This window comes from Pterocles gutturalis, unplaced genomic scaffold (genome assembly GCF_000699245.1).
Source record: "Pterocles gutturalis isolate BGI_N339 unplaced genomic scaffold, ASM69924v1 scaffold39430, whole genome shotgun sequence".
In the NCBI taxonomy this organism is placed as follows: Eukaryota; Metazoa; Chordata; class Aves; order Pterocliformes; family Pteroclidae; genus Pterocles; species Pterocles gutturalis.
This window is the reverse complement of record NW_010142244.1, coordinates 11983-25697: the sequence shown is the minus strand read 5'-3', so window position 1 is coordinate 25697 and position 13715 is coordinate 11983. Positions and strand designations below refer to the sequence as shown.

At 44.4% G+C, this 13715-nt stretch overlaps 1 protein-coding gene across 1 annotated transcript; it reads left to right on the top strand.

The window, feature by feature from the left end:
• Positions 1-1217: 1217 nt before the first annotated feature.
• LOC104469702 (E3 ubiquitin-protein ligase ZNRF3-like) lies at positions 1218-13468 on the top strand. Its single transcript, XM_010084304.1, is given in 8 exon segments — positions 1218-1313; positions 4743-4874; positions 5805-5915; positions 6374-6541; positions 10037-10139; positions 10676-12013; positions 12016-12408; positions 13425-13468. Coding segments are annotated over 8 exon segments (2385 nt in total).
• Positions 13469-13715: the final 247 nt, after the last annotated feature.

The window sequence follows — 13715 nt, the reverse complement described above, 5'->3', positions numbered from 1 at the left end:
GGCCCCTGAGTGGAGAATGTGGAGTGGATTCCTTTTAACTTTCTCTCCCCAACAGCTATTAGTGATTAGCCAGGTGTGTTGACTTCAAAGGGGGCAAATATGTGCTGGGCTGAGAAAGACACCCCATTTGGGAGTTAGTTTCCCTCATGCACTGTCTGGTGATGGGCTTGATTGATCTAAAATAAAAACAAAATTTAAGAACAGCAAAGAAAGTGACCTTTAAGTGTTGAGGCTAATATTTGTGTGCTGGCCAACGTTCTTCTTGAGAAACAGTAATATTTCATAATTTATCACTTTTGTATGTTTCTTTTGTATCTCAATCTAAGTTGAGGTTCTGCTAGTCTCCACGAAGAGCCGGTGTCCTCTTGTTTCGTACTGCCATGGTCACAGCTGTCATCACCTGGACAGTTGCTTGCATTCTGCATCCAGCAAAGGCGGTAGCAGCTTTGGAAAGTTAGTGGGAATATTTGCTCTATGGAGGCATTGAGCAACATTTGAACAGAACGTACAGAGGCACAGCGGCAGAAACTGGCAAAAATACCCTCACTTAGCCTCGGTCGTTAAAATAACTGTTTTCTCTGCCTCAGAGGATTTTGGTATGTTCTAATGCCTCCTCTGTGCTGTTGGTAACTCCAGGTTTGGACTGCCTATTTGAAGAAAAGCAGTGCACTTAAGTACATCTGATCTTACCTGCATAAGAAGTGTTATATGCAACAGTTCTGACCTCTAATGGTCAGAAAGAGCAGTATTTTCTGAGGCACTTTTTTGCAAGGATTGTGATATGCTAGAGTTTGTCATGACTGTGAGAATGACACTGAAAAGGTGTGAAGACTTTGATCCACCTTTATTTTCTACACTAATGAGCTTGTTTCTCCACCTGAAATAATAGGGAAGATTGTTTTTAATGGTGCTTCCAAGTAACAGGGAGAAAAAAAAAAAATTAAATTATTGTATTTAAAGTCTTTAGAGGGTTTACATCACATCTGAATTCCTTTAAAAGCTTGTTGGAGAAGTTTGAGAGGAAGGGGTAGAGAGATTGTAGAAGCTGTAGTGAAGTTTAGTTACATTCCCTGCTGGTTCAGGAACTCCAGTGCTTGTAATTACTCTGTCATTTGTTTTAGCTACACAGAAACACAAAATGTTAAGTTTACTATCTGGAGATGAGGAGAGGGAGTAATTTCTGAGGTAAGAAGTCATCTTTTGGGGTGGGACTGAGGATGCTGTCTTTCTTATTGCAGGCAAAACGAGCAGTACAGCGAGGAGCCACAGCGGTCATCTTTGATGTTTCTGAAAACCCAGATGCCATTGATCAGGTATGAAGAAGGGAGCCTAGTTTTATTACAGCCTCTGTTGGTTTCTTTTAGGGTTGCTGAGACAAGACTTGAGGGCTTTGGGTCTCAGGGCACACCTACGTTACTTAAGACATGCAAGTACTGACCCTGGGTAACATGGTGCTGTGGTTTTCGTGCTCATCTTCTGGCAGGCAAGAAGCAATGGAGGTGTTGAGAATGTGTTAGAAAGAGAAAAGTTTGGTGACTTACGTTTCTTCTAGCCTTTGCTAGAATCCAGAATCCAGGTCTGGGACTGAGGTTTTGAGAAAGGATGGAAGCAAATTTTTTGTGGCCCAAAAAGTCACAAAGGAGGTTTTCTTTGCCCAGCTCTGTGCACAAAACACAGGGTGTTTGGCCCTACCCAGCTTGTGATGGACAGAATTGTTGAGCAGCTGCTATTTTTGAGGTAGAAAAATGTCTTTCAAACCTGATTCTAAACAAGATTCTTGCAAAACTTCTAAACATTTATTTCTTGTTTACAGCTGATGATTTCTGGCCTACAGATTTTGTGGACAAGAACGGTTTATTTTCTTTTTTTAAGGGGTCTCGGTACACCTGCCATCTTTTCATTTGAAGTGGGTGAGGTAATAGCTCTGTGAAATGCTTTGACAAGATCCTTACAATTCTGAGTTGAGTAGAGAGAAGAAACATAACAAATGCAAAAATTGTCTGTATTTGGTCTAGTTTGTTTTGTCTTGAAACAAAACTGCTGTTTCTGATACAACAGAAACAAGTGAAGCTGAATGTTTTCAAGTGCAGCCTGAATTTTTTGGGGAAAAGAGAGACCATCAGTGTTTACATTTTAAAACGCTGGCTTTAATTCTGAAATAAGCATCTGTGGGACAAAGGCTGCAGACCGCCTGCAATGGAGGCTTTGAGAACTGCACTCTGCATGCGCATCAAGGCTAAAGCCTTGATCTTGCAAACATTCTCAGGGATGTTTTTTACCCTTTTATACACAGAAAAATATCTGCACAAAATGTAATCTGTCTTTTCCCAATTTTTCCTCTGTATTATTACAGTTTCCAGTTACTCTCAGCCACCTTGCTCTGAACTTGAGAAGCTGGGTTACTGCCTCTTGCTCTCTTCCCTTTACCAGCAGCGGCTGTCCGTCCTTGAGTCTTGATAATAAACTGGGTGCAACTGTCCCCAGTAGCTGGGAAGCTAGTCTGGTGAACATTTGAATATTTGGGGTGTACCAGTAAAATGGAAGGAGGTGGCTTAGCTCAGTAGCTGACAAAGTAGACTGTGTTACAGGACAGAGCAGCAGCCTGTGCAAGCACTCACAAGCAGGAGAGGAATGAGACTTTCATACTCCAAGCGTAAGAGGACTTGATTGGCTCCCTTCTCGTGCTGCTCTGGACACTTGTGTTCCATGCATTTTGATTCTCAGCCAAAGTCTTCAGAACCCTTGATATCAGGGGATACTAATTAACTTGTCTTTAAAATTTTGTCACTCACAAAGCAGTTGTGGGCGACAATGCCAGATGGATAATAATGGAGGAAAAGCTGGCGTGAGTTAATCTGGAGTATCTTTGATTCAAATGGAAGTATCCTAAGACACTGAGGGGAGCTGTTTGGGAAGCTTTCCCAGGTATGCTTGTTATCAAGCAATAGAACAACTGAGGGAGAGTGCTTTGAAACAGAGGAGGGGAGTGTTACAAAAGGCGATCCTTCCTGTCAGTTAGTGAACAGAAACGGGAAGCAGGCCTGACAAAAAGAGTTGTCCTCAGACATTTTGGTAGCAGAGTTGTTACAAGTGAAAGGGCTTTACATGCAGACTTTGTGGGTTTTTTTCCCATTGATCTGAGTGTCTTTTGCTGTAGACCAAGAATTAAACTTCTTGTTTTTAGAAGTGCTCTGTGAAATGTGACTTGCTGCTTAGTTTTACTTTTGCATAGTTTGAAGAGGAGTAACAGCACCGAGAGCATCTTGTTTAGCAAAAGTCTGTCAGTGTGCAGAAGCTACTGAGGAATCAGGTGAATGCCTTCTTGCATAAGAAAGCTTGAGAAAAAGCTGTGAACATAGGGACAGTGATTGTATTTGGCCTTAGGCCAGCAAGCCTTGTAGGCATATAGGATCCCTGGGTTGGCTTCAAGTACTTCAGCTAGTTTTTAGCTCTTCAGAAGGCATCTGTCTTTAAAATAGCTTGATCAGTGTTCTCAGAAGCCCAGTCAAATACTAAGAAGAATCTGTTTTAAAGTCTCAGTGAAACTGGTCACCATCATCTGGACAGATTAAGTAGAGTACTTTGTAACCAGGGTGGTAAACCAGTCAGTTGGTAATTTCTATGTTTTAGCCAGAAACAACAGGCAGATATCAACAGTGTAAATATGGTGTCTCGGCCATATGCTACTCTTCTTCAGTTTGCTTGCACTCCTGTCATCTCATTCCTTTCCCGTGTACCGTTTCCATCTGCTTCCAGTTGCCTTGCTCATTTTGTGTCAGCCAGCCTCTATACGAGGATTTTTCTTGTGGATCAGAATAAGCTGTATGAATTTACTATGCTGGTGCCATTTTTTAACAGAAAAATTATCTTGCCTTGTTATTCCCCTCTCTGGTGTGTAGATCAGCAGATTGTTTTTCTGGATTTTTTGGCCAGAAAAGTTATGCAGTCTCCACACTTGAAGGTTTTCCACATCTGACTGGAGAAAGCCCTGAGCAGCCTGGTCTGATGTTATAGTGGACCCTGCCTTGACCGGGAGGTTGGACCTATGGGGTGCCTTCCCACCCACATTATTTTCTGATTTCATGATTTGGCCTTTCAAAAAACTTCGCTGAACCTGGAAAGAAGTTTCAGGGTGAATTAAGCTATCTGGTCATATGCTGTAGTCTTTGAGGACCTTATCCTGTAATCAATAGGTTTAGTGGTTGCTAGAACCCAAATAACTATTTGAATGAGTTTGCTGAGTTAAACAGCAGAAATTACAGACTTCAATAAATTGGCTAGGTACAAAGAGCCTGAAAGACCGGACTCTGACGTAAGATTGTTCAGAAAGCCAAATAAATTTGTATGTGAATAATACAACTACGAGGTTGAAATAAAAAAAGGTTCAGAAAATGTAGCAAGGCCTTTTTTTTTTTTTTGGAATGTACAGATTTTTCTTCATTATGAGGTTCAGTTTATTACGGTATTAATAGATGCAGTGGCACATAATGCAATTAAGTTAAAGCAGCTGTTCAGAAATAACATTTGCTTAAAAAAAAAAAAAACACAACAAAAAACCTAAGTCGAAACTTCCACAGTGTTAAACCTGAATTAAATACTTAGGTGAAGGTCTATGCTAGAAGAGAACAACTGGTGCTTGAATTAATTCCACATTCATATTCTTTTACTCTTCTCTCCAGTGTCTGAAAGAGAGGTAGTTCACCTGAAACATACGTTTTGAGTTGATTGTTTTTTTGTTCCAGCTGAACCAGGGCTCAGAGGACCCTCTGAAGAGACCAGTGGTGTATGTGAAGGGTGCTGATGCTGTCAAGTTAATGAACATAGTTAACAAGCAGAAAGTGGCACGAGCAAGGATTCAGCATCGCCCCCCACGGGTGAGACTTTAAGAAACTTTATCTAGGTATTACACAGCTGTTACTTCATGCAGTGCTTGCTAACTGCACTGAGTGTGAAGATGTTTTGATGCTCCCTGTGAGCATTAATACATGTGAAATTCTGTTGACCTAAAGAAATTGAGCAGCAGCACTGTGGACAAAGAGCTACGCTTGTTGTAAGCATGGAATCCATAATGTGGCATCTGCTGTCTTTCATAAGGATGCTTTTGAATATATAAATGGCTAAACATTTTGTATAACAGAAGTTTTTCTTAATTACATAACTTTAATTAATTATTGCACACTCCTGGTAGGAGCAATTTGTAAGGTAGTCTGCCCTGTGTTAACTAATAATTCTGTGTTGTATTTTAAACATGGGTTAATTACTTGATCTCTGATACTTGTAACATAAAATAGATTTTCTAGAGTTTTGCTTGGGCACTCTCTACATGTAGTTTACAGGAGAAGAACAAAGCTAGAGGTCATCCACGTCCGAGTTACCACTTTGGTTTTGTTGTATTTTTGTAGAATTCTTCTGTCAATAAATGTCTTTGAGAAGTGGACCATTTGCTGAAAATTCAGGTGTTGATTTTCACTCACTCAAGTATACAAACAAAACAAAAAATCATGAAAATTCACTCAGTTAAAAAACCTGGGTTTAGTGGGATCAGTTCAGAGACACCGCAACTCTGGCATCTTGTGCCTGGCAATCTATGTATTTCATTTACTTGCAGTGAAACCCAGGTTTTGTCTCACGGAATCCTAGTTAATGAACAGAACAGTGTGTACTTCAACTTTTGCTGTTGTGACTGTGTACATTTGACAATGACCATTGAGAAAGTAGAGAAGAGAAGGGGATAATAGATGAGTATGATCTAAATAAATAGTAATAGAAATAGAAAAAGTAATATTTTTGTTTTAATTTTTAAGCAACCCACTGAGTACTTCGATATGGGAATTTTCCTAGCCTTCTTTGTGGTTGTGTCTCTTGTTTGCCTCATTCTTCTTGTCAAGATCAAACTGAAACAGCGACGTAGTCAGGTAAGAGCAGTAATGGGATATTCACTGAATGCTGAAAGTTAGCTTCTCTTACTTTGTCCTAGAACTTGCTCACTACTTTTGGAAATGTCAGACACTGACTTAGAATAGCCATCTTTGTGGAAAGGGTTTTATCCGTGGATGTAGGAAAAATTTGGAAATGTCTTTAAAGGGGATCTGCGATGACCTGTGATGTTCATTCAGTTAAATCCTGAAATGGAAAGAGTACAGAAGCAGTCCATTTAGCCATTGGGAAGGAGGAACATTTCTGGTTGTTCAAAAGTTGATTATCAGTAGCACTGGTGTACTTCTAAAGAAGTCCAAGCTCTTGTTGCTGTATTGTGGAGAGAATATTGAGATTGAAAATTGTGGTGTTCCTCTGCTATAGTCCATTATGCAGCAGCATTACCTTTTTGTTTTCCTTTTTCTTTTTTTTTTTTTTTTTCTTTCTTCTGTTGTAGAATTCCATGAACAGGCTTGCAGTTCAAGCACTGGAAAAAATGGAGACCAGGAAGTTTAAGTCCAAAAGTAAGGGACACCGGGAAGGTAGCTGTGGAGCACTGGACACACTCAGCAGCAGCTCCACCTCTGACTGTGCCATCTGCTTGGAGAAGTACATTGATGGGGAGGTAAAGGGAAAAATGGTTTCTTCAGCATGGGCTGAGAATGCAGATGGTTTATTTTAGTACTGTGGTACGCAGCTGGATGTCGGGTACATTGTGTACTGAGGTAGTGCTGCTTGCCAGACTGGTTGCATTGGGTAGCCAGCTCAGCCTCAACTACGTTCCGCATCTCCCAAAGAAATTTCAAGGGCTTTTCCCCATACTACGAAGTGCGAGGTGAGGGATCTCATTCTGCAAGTTTTTACCTCCATCAAGTTGCTTTCCTGAGGAAGAACTTGTAAAGAAGTCAGGGTTACCTCAACATTTAGTTCTCCAGGTATTTTTGGCAAATTGTGTGTTGAGGTGATGACACATGCAAGCTCTGTTGGAGATAAGGGATACATTTTGTGTTTTGCTTTGATGGCACCATGTCTTTAAAATGTCAGGTACACAGCACTGCTGGGAAACCAGGGGAGAAGGAGGAGATGCCAAGAGGTTCGGGAACTGTTTTTTGATTCCTCAGTTATCATCGCTGCTCTGATGTCAGTGCTTGCCTTCTGTGATGCAGTTCTACCCAGAGGAAGCAATGAAAGGATGAAATAGAAAATAGGCTCCTTAGAACAGAGGCAGTCAATAGTCACAGTTTTAAACTTCTATATAAAAAATTACTTGAGGACATTTTGTTTTGAAATTAATCATAAAAGATTTATAATTTTTAAGGCAATAGAAAATACGGGCTGTGGTATTTGGGTGCTACAAACTACAAAGAGAAACTTAATGAAGTTAGCTGATGGGAAATTATTTAGAGTAGCAAGGATGAAGGCAGACAAGAACTTCAAAAGGGCTGTACAAAACTGACTGGACAGGAAATTGATGCATGAACTTCAGCATGAAGTGATATACATGGGGAGGAGCTTCACACGCATTAGTGATGGGTAGTGAGGCCAGCATTACTGTTCAGGAGCAAGATCTTGAAGCTATTTTAGATAGCTTTGTGAAAGCAGATTGGTGCTTTGTGGCAGACAAAAAAGGCAAATCAGATGTTAGAAATGAGAAGGGGAAGTCTAGAGAACTGAACAGAAGACAATTACACCACTGTGTAAGTTCAGTCATGCTCTCATATTGAGTACTGTGTGCACTTCTGATCTTGTTTCACAAAAGGTATGTTGGAAATGAAGGTGCTTCAGAAAAGGGTAATCACAAAGTGATGAAAGATTTGGAATGGCTTTTGTACAAAAAATGACTGAGTGGGCTAGGACTGCTTATTCCTAGATTACATGGGGGCGGAGGGAGTACAAAATCGTGAATGGAGAGCATGAACAGGAATCAGACATTAATTTTTTTCCAGTACAAGATTGGGTGTAATTAAATGAAACTGCTAGGATCCAATCTGAATCAAAATGTAGTGTTTCTCCACCAGCAGGTAGTAGCCCTGTGGCACTTCTTGCCAAGCATGTTACAAATTCAAAACCTGAGCTCACGGGGAGACTTAAACAGTACTTGGAAGAAGGATCTGTTGTGGGTTTCTGAACTGGTAGATATGATAGAATCACAGAATGGTTTGGGTTGCAAGGGCCTTAAAGATCATCAAGTTCCACCCTCTGCCATGGGCAGGGACCCCTCCCACTAGCCCAGGTTGCCCAAAGCCTCATCCAGCCTGGCCTTGAACCCCTCCAGGGATGGGGCATCCACAGCTTCTCTGGGCACCCTGGGCCACTGCCTCACCCCCCGCACAGGGAAAAATTTCTCCCTCATATCCAATTTAATCTCCCCTTTTTCAGCTTAAAACCGTTACCCTCATCCTATTCCTACACCCCTGATCCAGAGCCCCCCCATCTCTCCTGTAGCCCCCTTTCAGCACTAGAAGGTGCTCGAAGGTCCCCAGAAAGCCTTCTGCACCCCCCCAACTCTCTCAGCCTGTCCTCGCACGGGAGCTGCTCCAGCCTCACACCATCTCTGTGGCCTCCTCTGACCCTGCTCCAACAGCTCCGTGTCTGTCCTGTGCGGAGGACCCCAGAGCTGGATGCAGCACTGCAGGGGGGGTCTCAGCAGAGTGGAGCAGAGGGGGACAATCCCCTCCCTCACCCTGCTGCTCACGCTGCTGGGGATGGCACCCAGGACATGGGTTGTTTCTGGGCTGCCAGCACACATTGCCGGGGCACGTTCAGTATTTCATCCACTAGCACCCCCAAGTCCTTCTCCTCAGGGCTGCTCTCCATCCATTCCTCTCCCAGTCTGCATTTGTGCTTGGGATTGCCCTGAACCACGTGCAGGACCTTGCCCTTGGCCTTGTTGAACTCCATGAGGTTGGCACGGTTGCACCTCTCCAGCCTGTCCAGGTCCCTCTGGATGCCATCCCTTCCCTCCAGCGTGTCACCACACCACACAGCTTGGTGTCATCAGCAAACCTGCTGAGGGTGCACTGGATCCCACTGCCCGTGTCACCAACAAAGATGTTAAACAGCACCCGTCCCCATACCAACCCATGCGGAACGCCACTCGTCACCGGTCTCCTCTTGGACATTGAGCCATTGACCACAACTCTTTGAGTGCGGCCATCCAGCCAATTCTTGTCCATTGAGTGGTCCGTCCATCAAATCCATGTTTCTCCAATTTAGAGAAGAGGATGTTGTGCAGGACAGTGTCAAACACTTTGCACAAGTCCAGGTAGATGATGTCAGTTGCTCTTCCCTTATCCATCAAAGCTGTGGCCCTGTCATAGAAGGCCACCAAAGTTGTCAGGCACACTTTGCCCTCAGTGAAGCCATGCTGGTTGTCACCAATCACCTCCTTATTTTCCATGTGCCTTAGCATAGTTTCGAGGAGGATCTGCTCCGTGATCCTCCTGGGCACAGAGGTAAGACTGGCCTGTAATTCCCTGGGTCTTCCTTATTTCTGTTTTAAAAATGGGGCTTATATATCCCCTTTTCCAGTCAGTAGGAACTTCACTAGACAGCCACAACTTCTCAAATATGATGGATAGTGGCTTAGCAACTTCATCCGCCAGTTCCCACAGATGCATCTCATCAGGGAGGCTCAGGAAATCCTGTGAACAGATAATAGCTGAAGGATGAGAGTGCTGGGCAAGGGAAAAAGTATCATATACACTGTGTTGTCTTTGCTTTTCCCTGAGTGTTTTCCATTGCTGGTAGTTGTGGTCAAGATACATCATTATATGCACCTGATTTTTTTCTTAAAAGTTCATTTAATATATTAAGGAAAACTTTAATGATGGGCTTCATGGTGTTAGGTCATAGGGACACATAGCAAAAAGTGTCCTGAAGAAATGCAGTATGTCTGCATATATCTGATATGCCTGCAGACTATTCTTTTAGTGACGGGTGATCGCTAGCTGTTGTGCTTCTCGCTGCGTTGGAATAGATGGCATTTTTTTCCTTCTTGTCACTTTGAGGCTGGGAATTGATCCATTTAGTAGTTAGGTTGACTATCCAGGAATAAACTGTGAACAGTTCACTCATTAGGAAGGAGTACTTTTTTATGTTCCTTCTTCTGTTCCTGTAGGAACTGCGTGTCATTCCCTGCACTCACCGATTTCACAAGAAATGTGTGGATCCTTGGCTGCTGCAGCATCATACCTGCCCTCACTGCCGCCATAACATCATAGGTAAGTGCCGCCGTACAGATGCTCTGCTGTGTTGTCCATTTTGGACTTGATAGCTTACAAGATGAAACAGAAATTGTGCCTGTTTGTAAATCTCTATAGAGCCCATAGTCTTTATTTTAAGGCAACTCCTCCCATTTCCTCTGTCTTGTACAAGTTTTCTATTAATACACATTTATGTAAAATAATGCATAAAGTGAAAACTCTAAGCAGTGACTGCCAGCCTTGCTCTTACTCTGCACGACCAGGAAAGCTGCATAGGCAAAAGGTTTTGCATATATGAGAACAGCGTCTGAAATAACTTCTTTTCCTTTTTAAGCAAATAAGATTGAGTGTTTCAAAGGCTTCCAGGCAGATGCTCTTGACTTTTGTTTGTTTTATTATTTTTCCTTCCATGTAAAAGGTTGGTGCTTTTTAAAAAAAAAAGTCCATTGTGTGCATAATGTAACTAAATTCAGAACAAAATATCCTTCTTTCTTGCATAAAATATACTCTGTTTAATTCCCTTCCACTTCTCCACTCTTATTTCTGTCATTCAGAACAGAAGAAGGGAAATGCAGGTCCAGTCTGTCTGGAATCCATCAACCCAGCCCGCAGCCGGCAGCAGAGGGTGATTCTGCCTGTCCATTACCCAGGCCGAGTGCACAGAGCAAACCAGATAACAGCATATCCCACTCGAACAAGCATGGACCCTCACGGAAACCCTATCACAGTACTTACAGTTGAACGACGTGGTGAGCAGAGCCTCTACCAAGCCCAGTCCCCAGCCTATATCAGAAGTTACCAGCCTATTCATTTAGACCATGCTTTAAACACACATCACTGTAGCCTGGAGCATAGGGCTTACTCTCCATCTCACAACTTCCGAAGACCCAAATTTGGTGGACGCAACTTTTCCAAAGCAGCGTGCTTTTCCCAGTATGAGACCATGTATCAGCACTACTACTTCCAAGGCCTTAGTTACCCTGAGCAAGATGGACAACCTGCAGCTGGCGTTTCCTCAAAGGGTCCTTCCCGTGCCTTCCAGCCTGGTAGCAGCATGGTTTTCCCTCCTGTGGTACATGTGGTGCCCTCATCCCGCTTGGAGAGTGGCAGCACCTCCAGCTTCAGCTGCTATCATGGTCATCGTTCAGTGTGCAGTGGATATTTGGCCGACTGCCCTGGGAGTGACAGCAGCAGCAGCAGTTCTGGCCAGTGCCACTGCTCCTCTAGTGATTCCATGGTTGACTGCACTGAGGTCAGCAACCAGGGGGTTTACGGGAGCTGCTCCACCTTTCGCAGCTCTCTGAGCAGTGACTATGACCCGTACGTTTACCGCAGTAAGAGCCCTTGCCGAGCTGGTGAGGTTGGTGGTGCAAACCGGGGTGCAATTGTTCTCTTGGAGGGCCCCCACCAGGATGAGCTTCCAGCTCATGGTCACAGTCTGGTGGGTCCTGACTGCCGGCCTGTGCCAGCTTCTTCCTCAGGGGACCAACTGTCTAATTGCAGCATGGATATGAACTATAGCAGTAATTCCTCACTAGAGCACAGGGATCCAAATGGCACTACCTCAGAGGGAGGACATGAGGCCACTCCTGGTGCTGCCTTGGATGTTCAAAGGAACTGGAAGAATCCAGAGATAGCAGGGCCACTTATGGAGCAAGCATGCGCGTGCTGCTTTGAACTCCAGCACTCTGCCCTGGAGCCTAGCAACGGGACAGCTGACTGCAGTGCACTCTTCCTTAGCTCGCCACTCTGGGGGACGTGTGGCCCAGGAATAGAACCACAGTCAGGGAACACCCCGGGCTTGTACAGTATTAACTCAGACCACTTGCATAGGACAGATAGGGTGAAATACGAGGGGTTGCCCTGCTGCTTCTATGAAGAGAAGCAGGTAGCTTTGGCAGTGGAGGTGGTGGCTGCTATACAGAAGACTATGCAGTGAATGTGCAGTACACGCTTCCCGATGACACCTTGCCAAGCTGCTGTAAGGGTGTATGTGATGTGGGTCAACGCATTCCCATAATTCCTGAAGACAGAGACTGTGAGCTGATCCTACCTACAGAGTGCCAAGGGACTGACAGGGGAGGCAGTGGTTCCTGGGATGGAACACCTGAGCTAGACGCTTACCTGCACTGCCAAGGTGTAGGAGAGGTACAGGACGAGAGGGAGGTGTGCTGCGAGGCAGCATCATTCCTGCGGCAGAACTGCTCTCAGGAGGAGGAAGCCAGAATGCTCTTTCCCAGTCCCACTCTGAACTCCCAGAAGCTGATGACGACTACAAAGGCCACAGGTAATATGTGTGCTTTTTTTGATTACTCACTACCTTTCTGTCTTGGCGTATGAAATGCTGCCAGCTTCCTAGGTACCTGCAGCCATAAAGGTTGCTGACATCCTTTGCATAAGAGCAGGTTATTGACTAATCCTTTGCCCAAAAATGTTACTGTCTTGTTACCTGTGCTCATTCGGTCATAGCTAGAGGAACAGAAGATGACGGTTTACTGTTTAACCCTGTGAGAGCTTTCATATCCTTTGTGAGGATGGGAAAAAGTGACTGCTGGTGCCAGGCCCCCATTTGAGCTCCTGCAGCCAGGGACGCTGCGCCAGTCACGGCAGCTGTGGCAAGCTGCCTACGTATGCAAGGCCAGAGGAGGGCACAGACAAGCTGAGGGATAAAAAAAAATGAGTGAAAAACTTGGAATTGCTGTAGAAGAATATGTGGGAAGGTCTCTGTTGTGGACATACTCAAGGGGGGGAAAAAAGAACCACTCGCTGACACGAGAGGTGTTCCTTACCTGCCTTGCCAGAGCTGTTCTTAAGGGTGTTCAGAGAAGTTACTCAGTTTGTCAGATTAGACCCAAGTTTATCCGGTCAGGCCATGACAGCCTCCAGGGACAACCTCCAGGGACACAGAGTGTGCACCTCCTCTCTGGGCCCTTGTTCCCATGCTTGACTGCCAGGATGGTGAACAGATTTTCCTTACATCCAGTCTGAGCATCTCATGTCTCACCTTCAGCTCCCTGCCTCTTGTCCAGAATGCATCACTGTGAAGACCCTGGCTCCATTGTTGTGACAACCTCCATGTAGGTATTGCAAAGCTGCTAGGGGCTACCCCCTGAAACCTTCTCTTCTGCAGGCTGAACAAGCCCCAGTTGCTCAGCCTCTTCTCGCCGGGCAAGTGCTTCAGCCATCTGAGCATCCTGGCTCTCTGCTGAACTCGCTCCAGTCAGTCAGTGTCTTGTTCTGCGGACCCCAAAACCGGATGCAATATTCTAGATGCAGTGTTCCTTAGTTTTCTTTATCCTTCAGGTGCTGGACCTCATCCCTTGGAGAGAAGCCAAATTGGTGACTAGACCTGTCCAGATGATCCCGGATGGAGAAGAGGAGCTTATCAGAGACTCCAAATTCTCATGGACTTTAATTTTTTTTAAGCTTTGACAAACACACAAAAGTGGTAATGTGGAGAAGTCCCTCCCCCACTTCCTCTGTGTTCACATCGGTTTGATTGTCTCCTTTCTCCATCTTGCCTGAAGCCTTCAGGCCTCCCATTTTTGTGCAAAGCCCAGGTGGGACATGGTGTGGAGCATTTCTGAGCTCTAG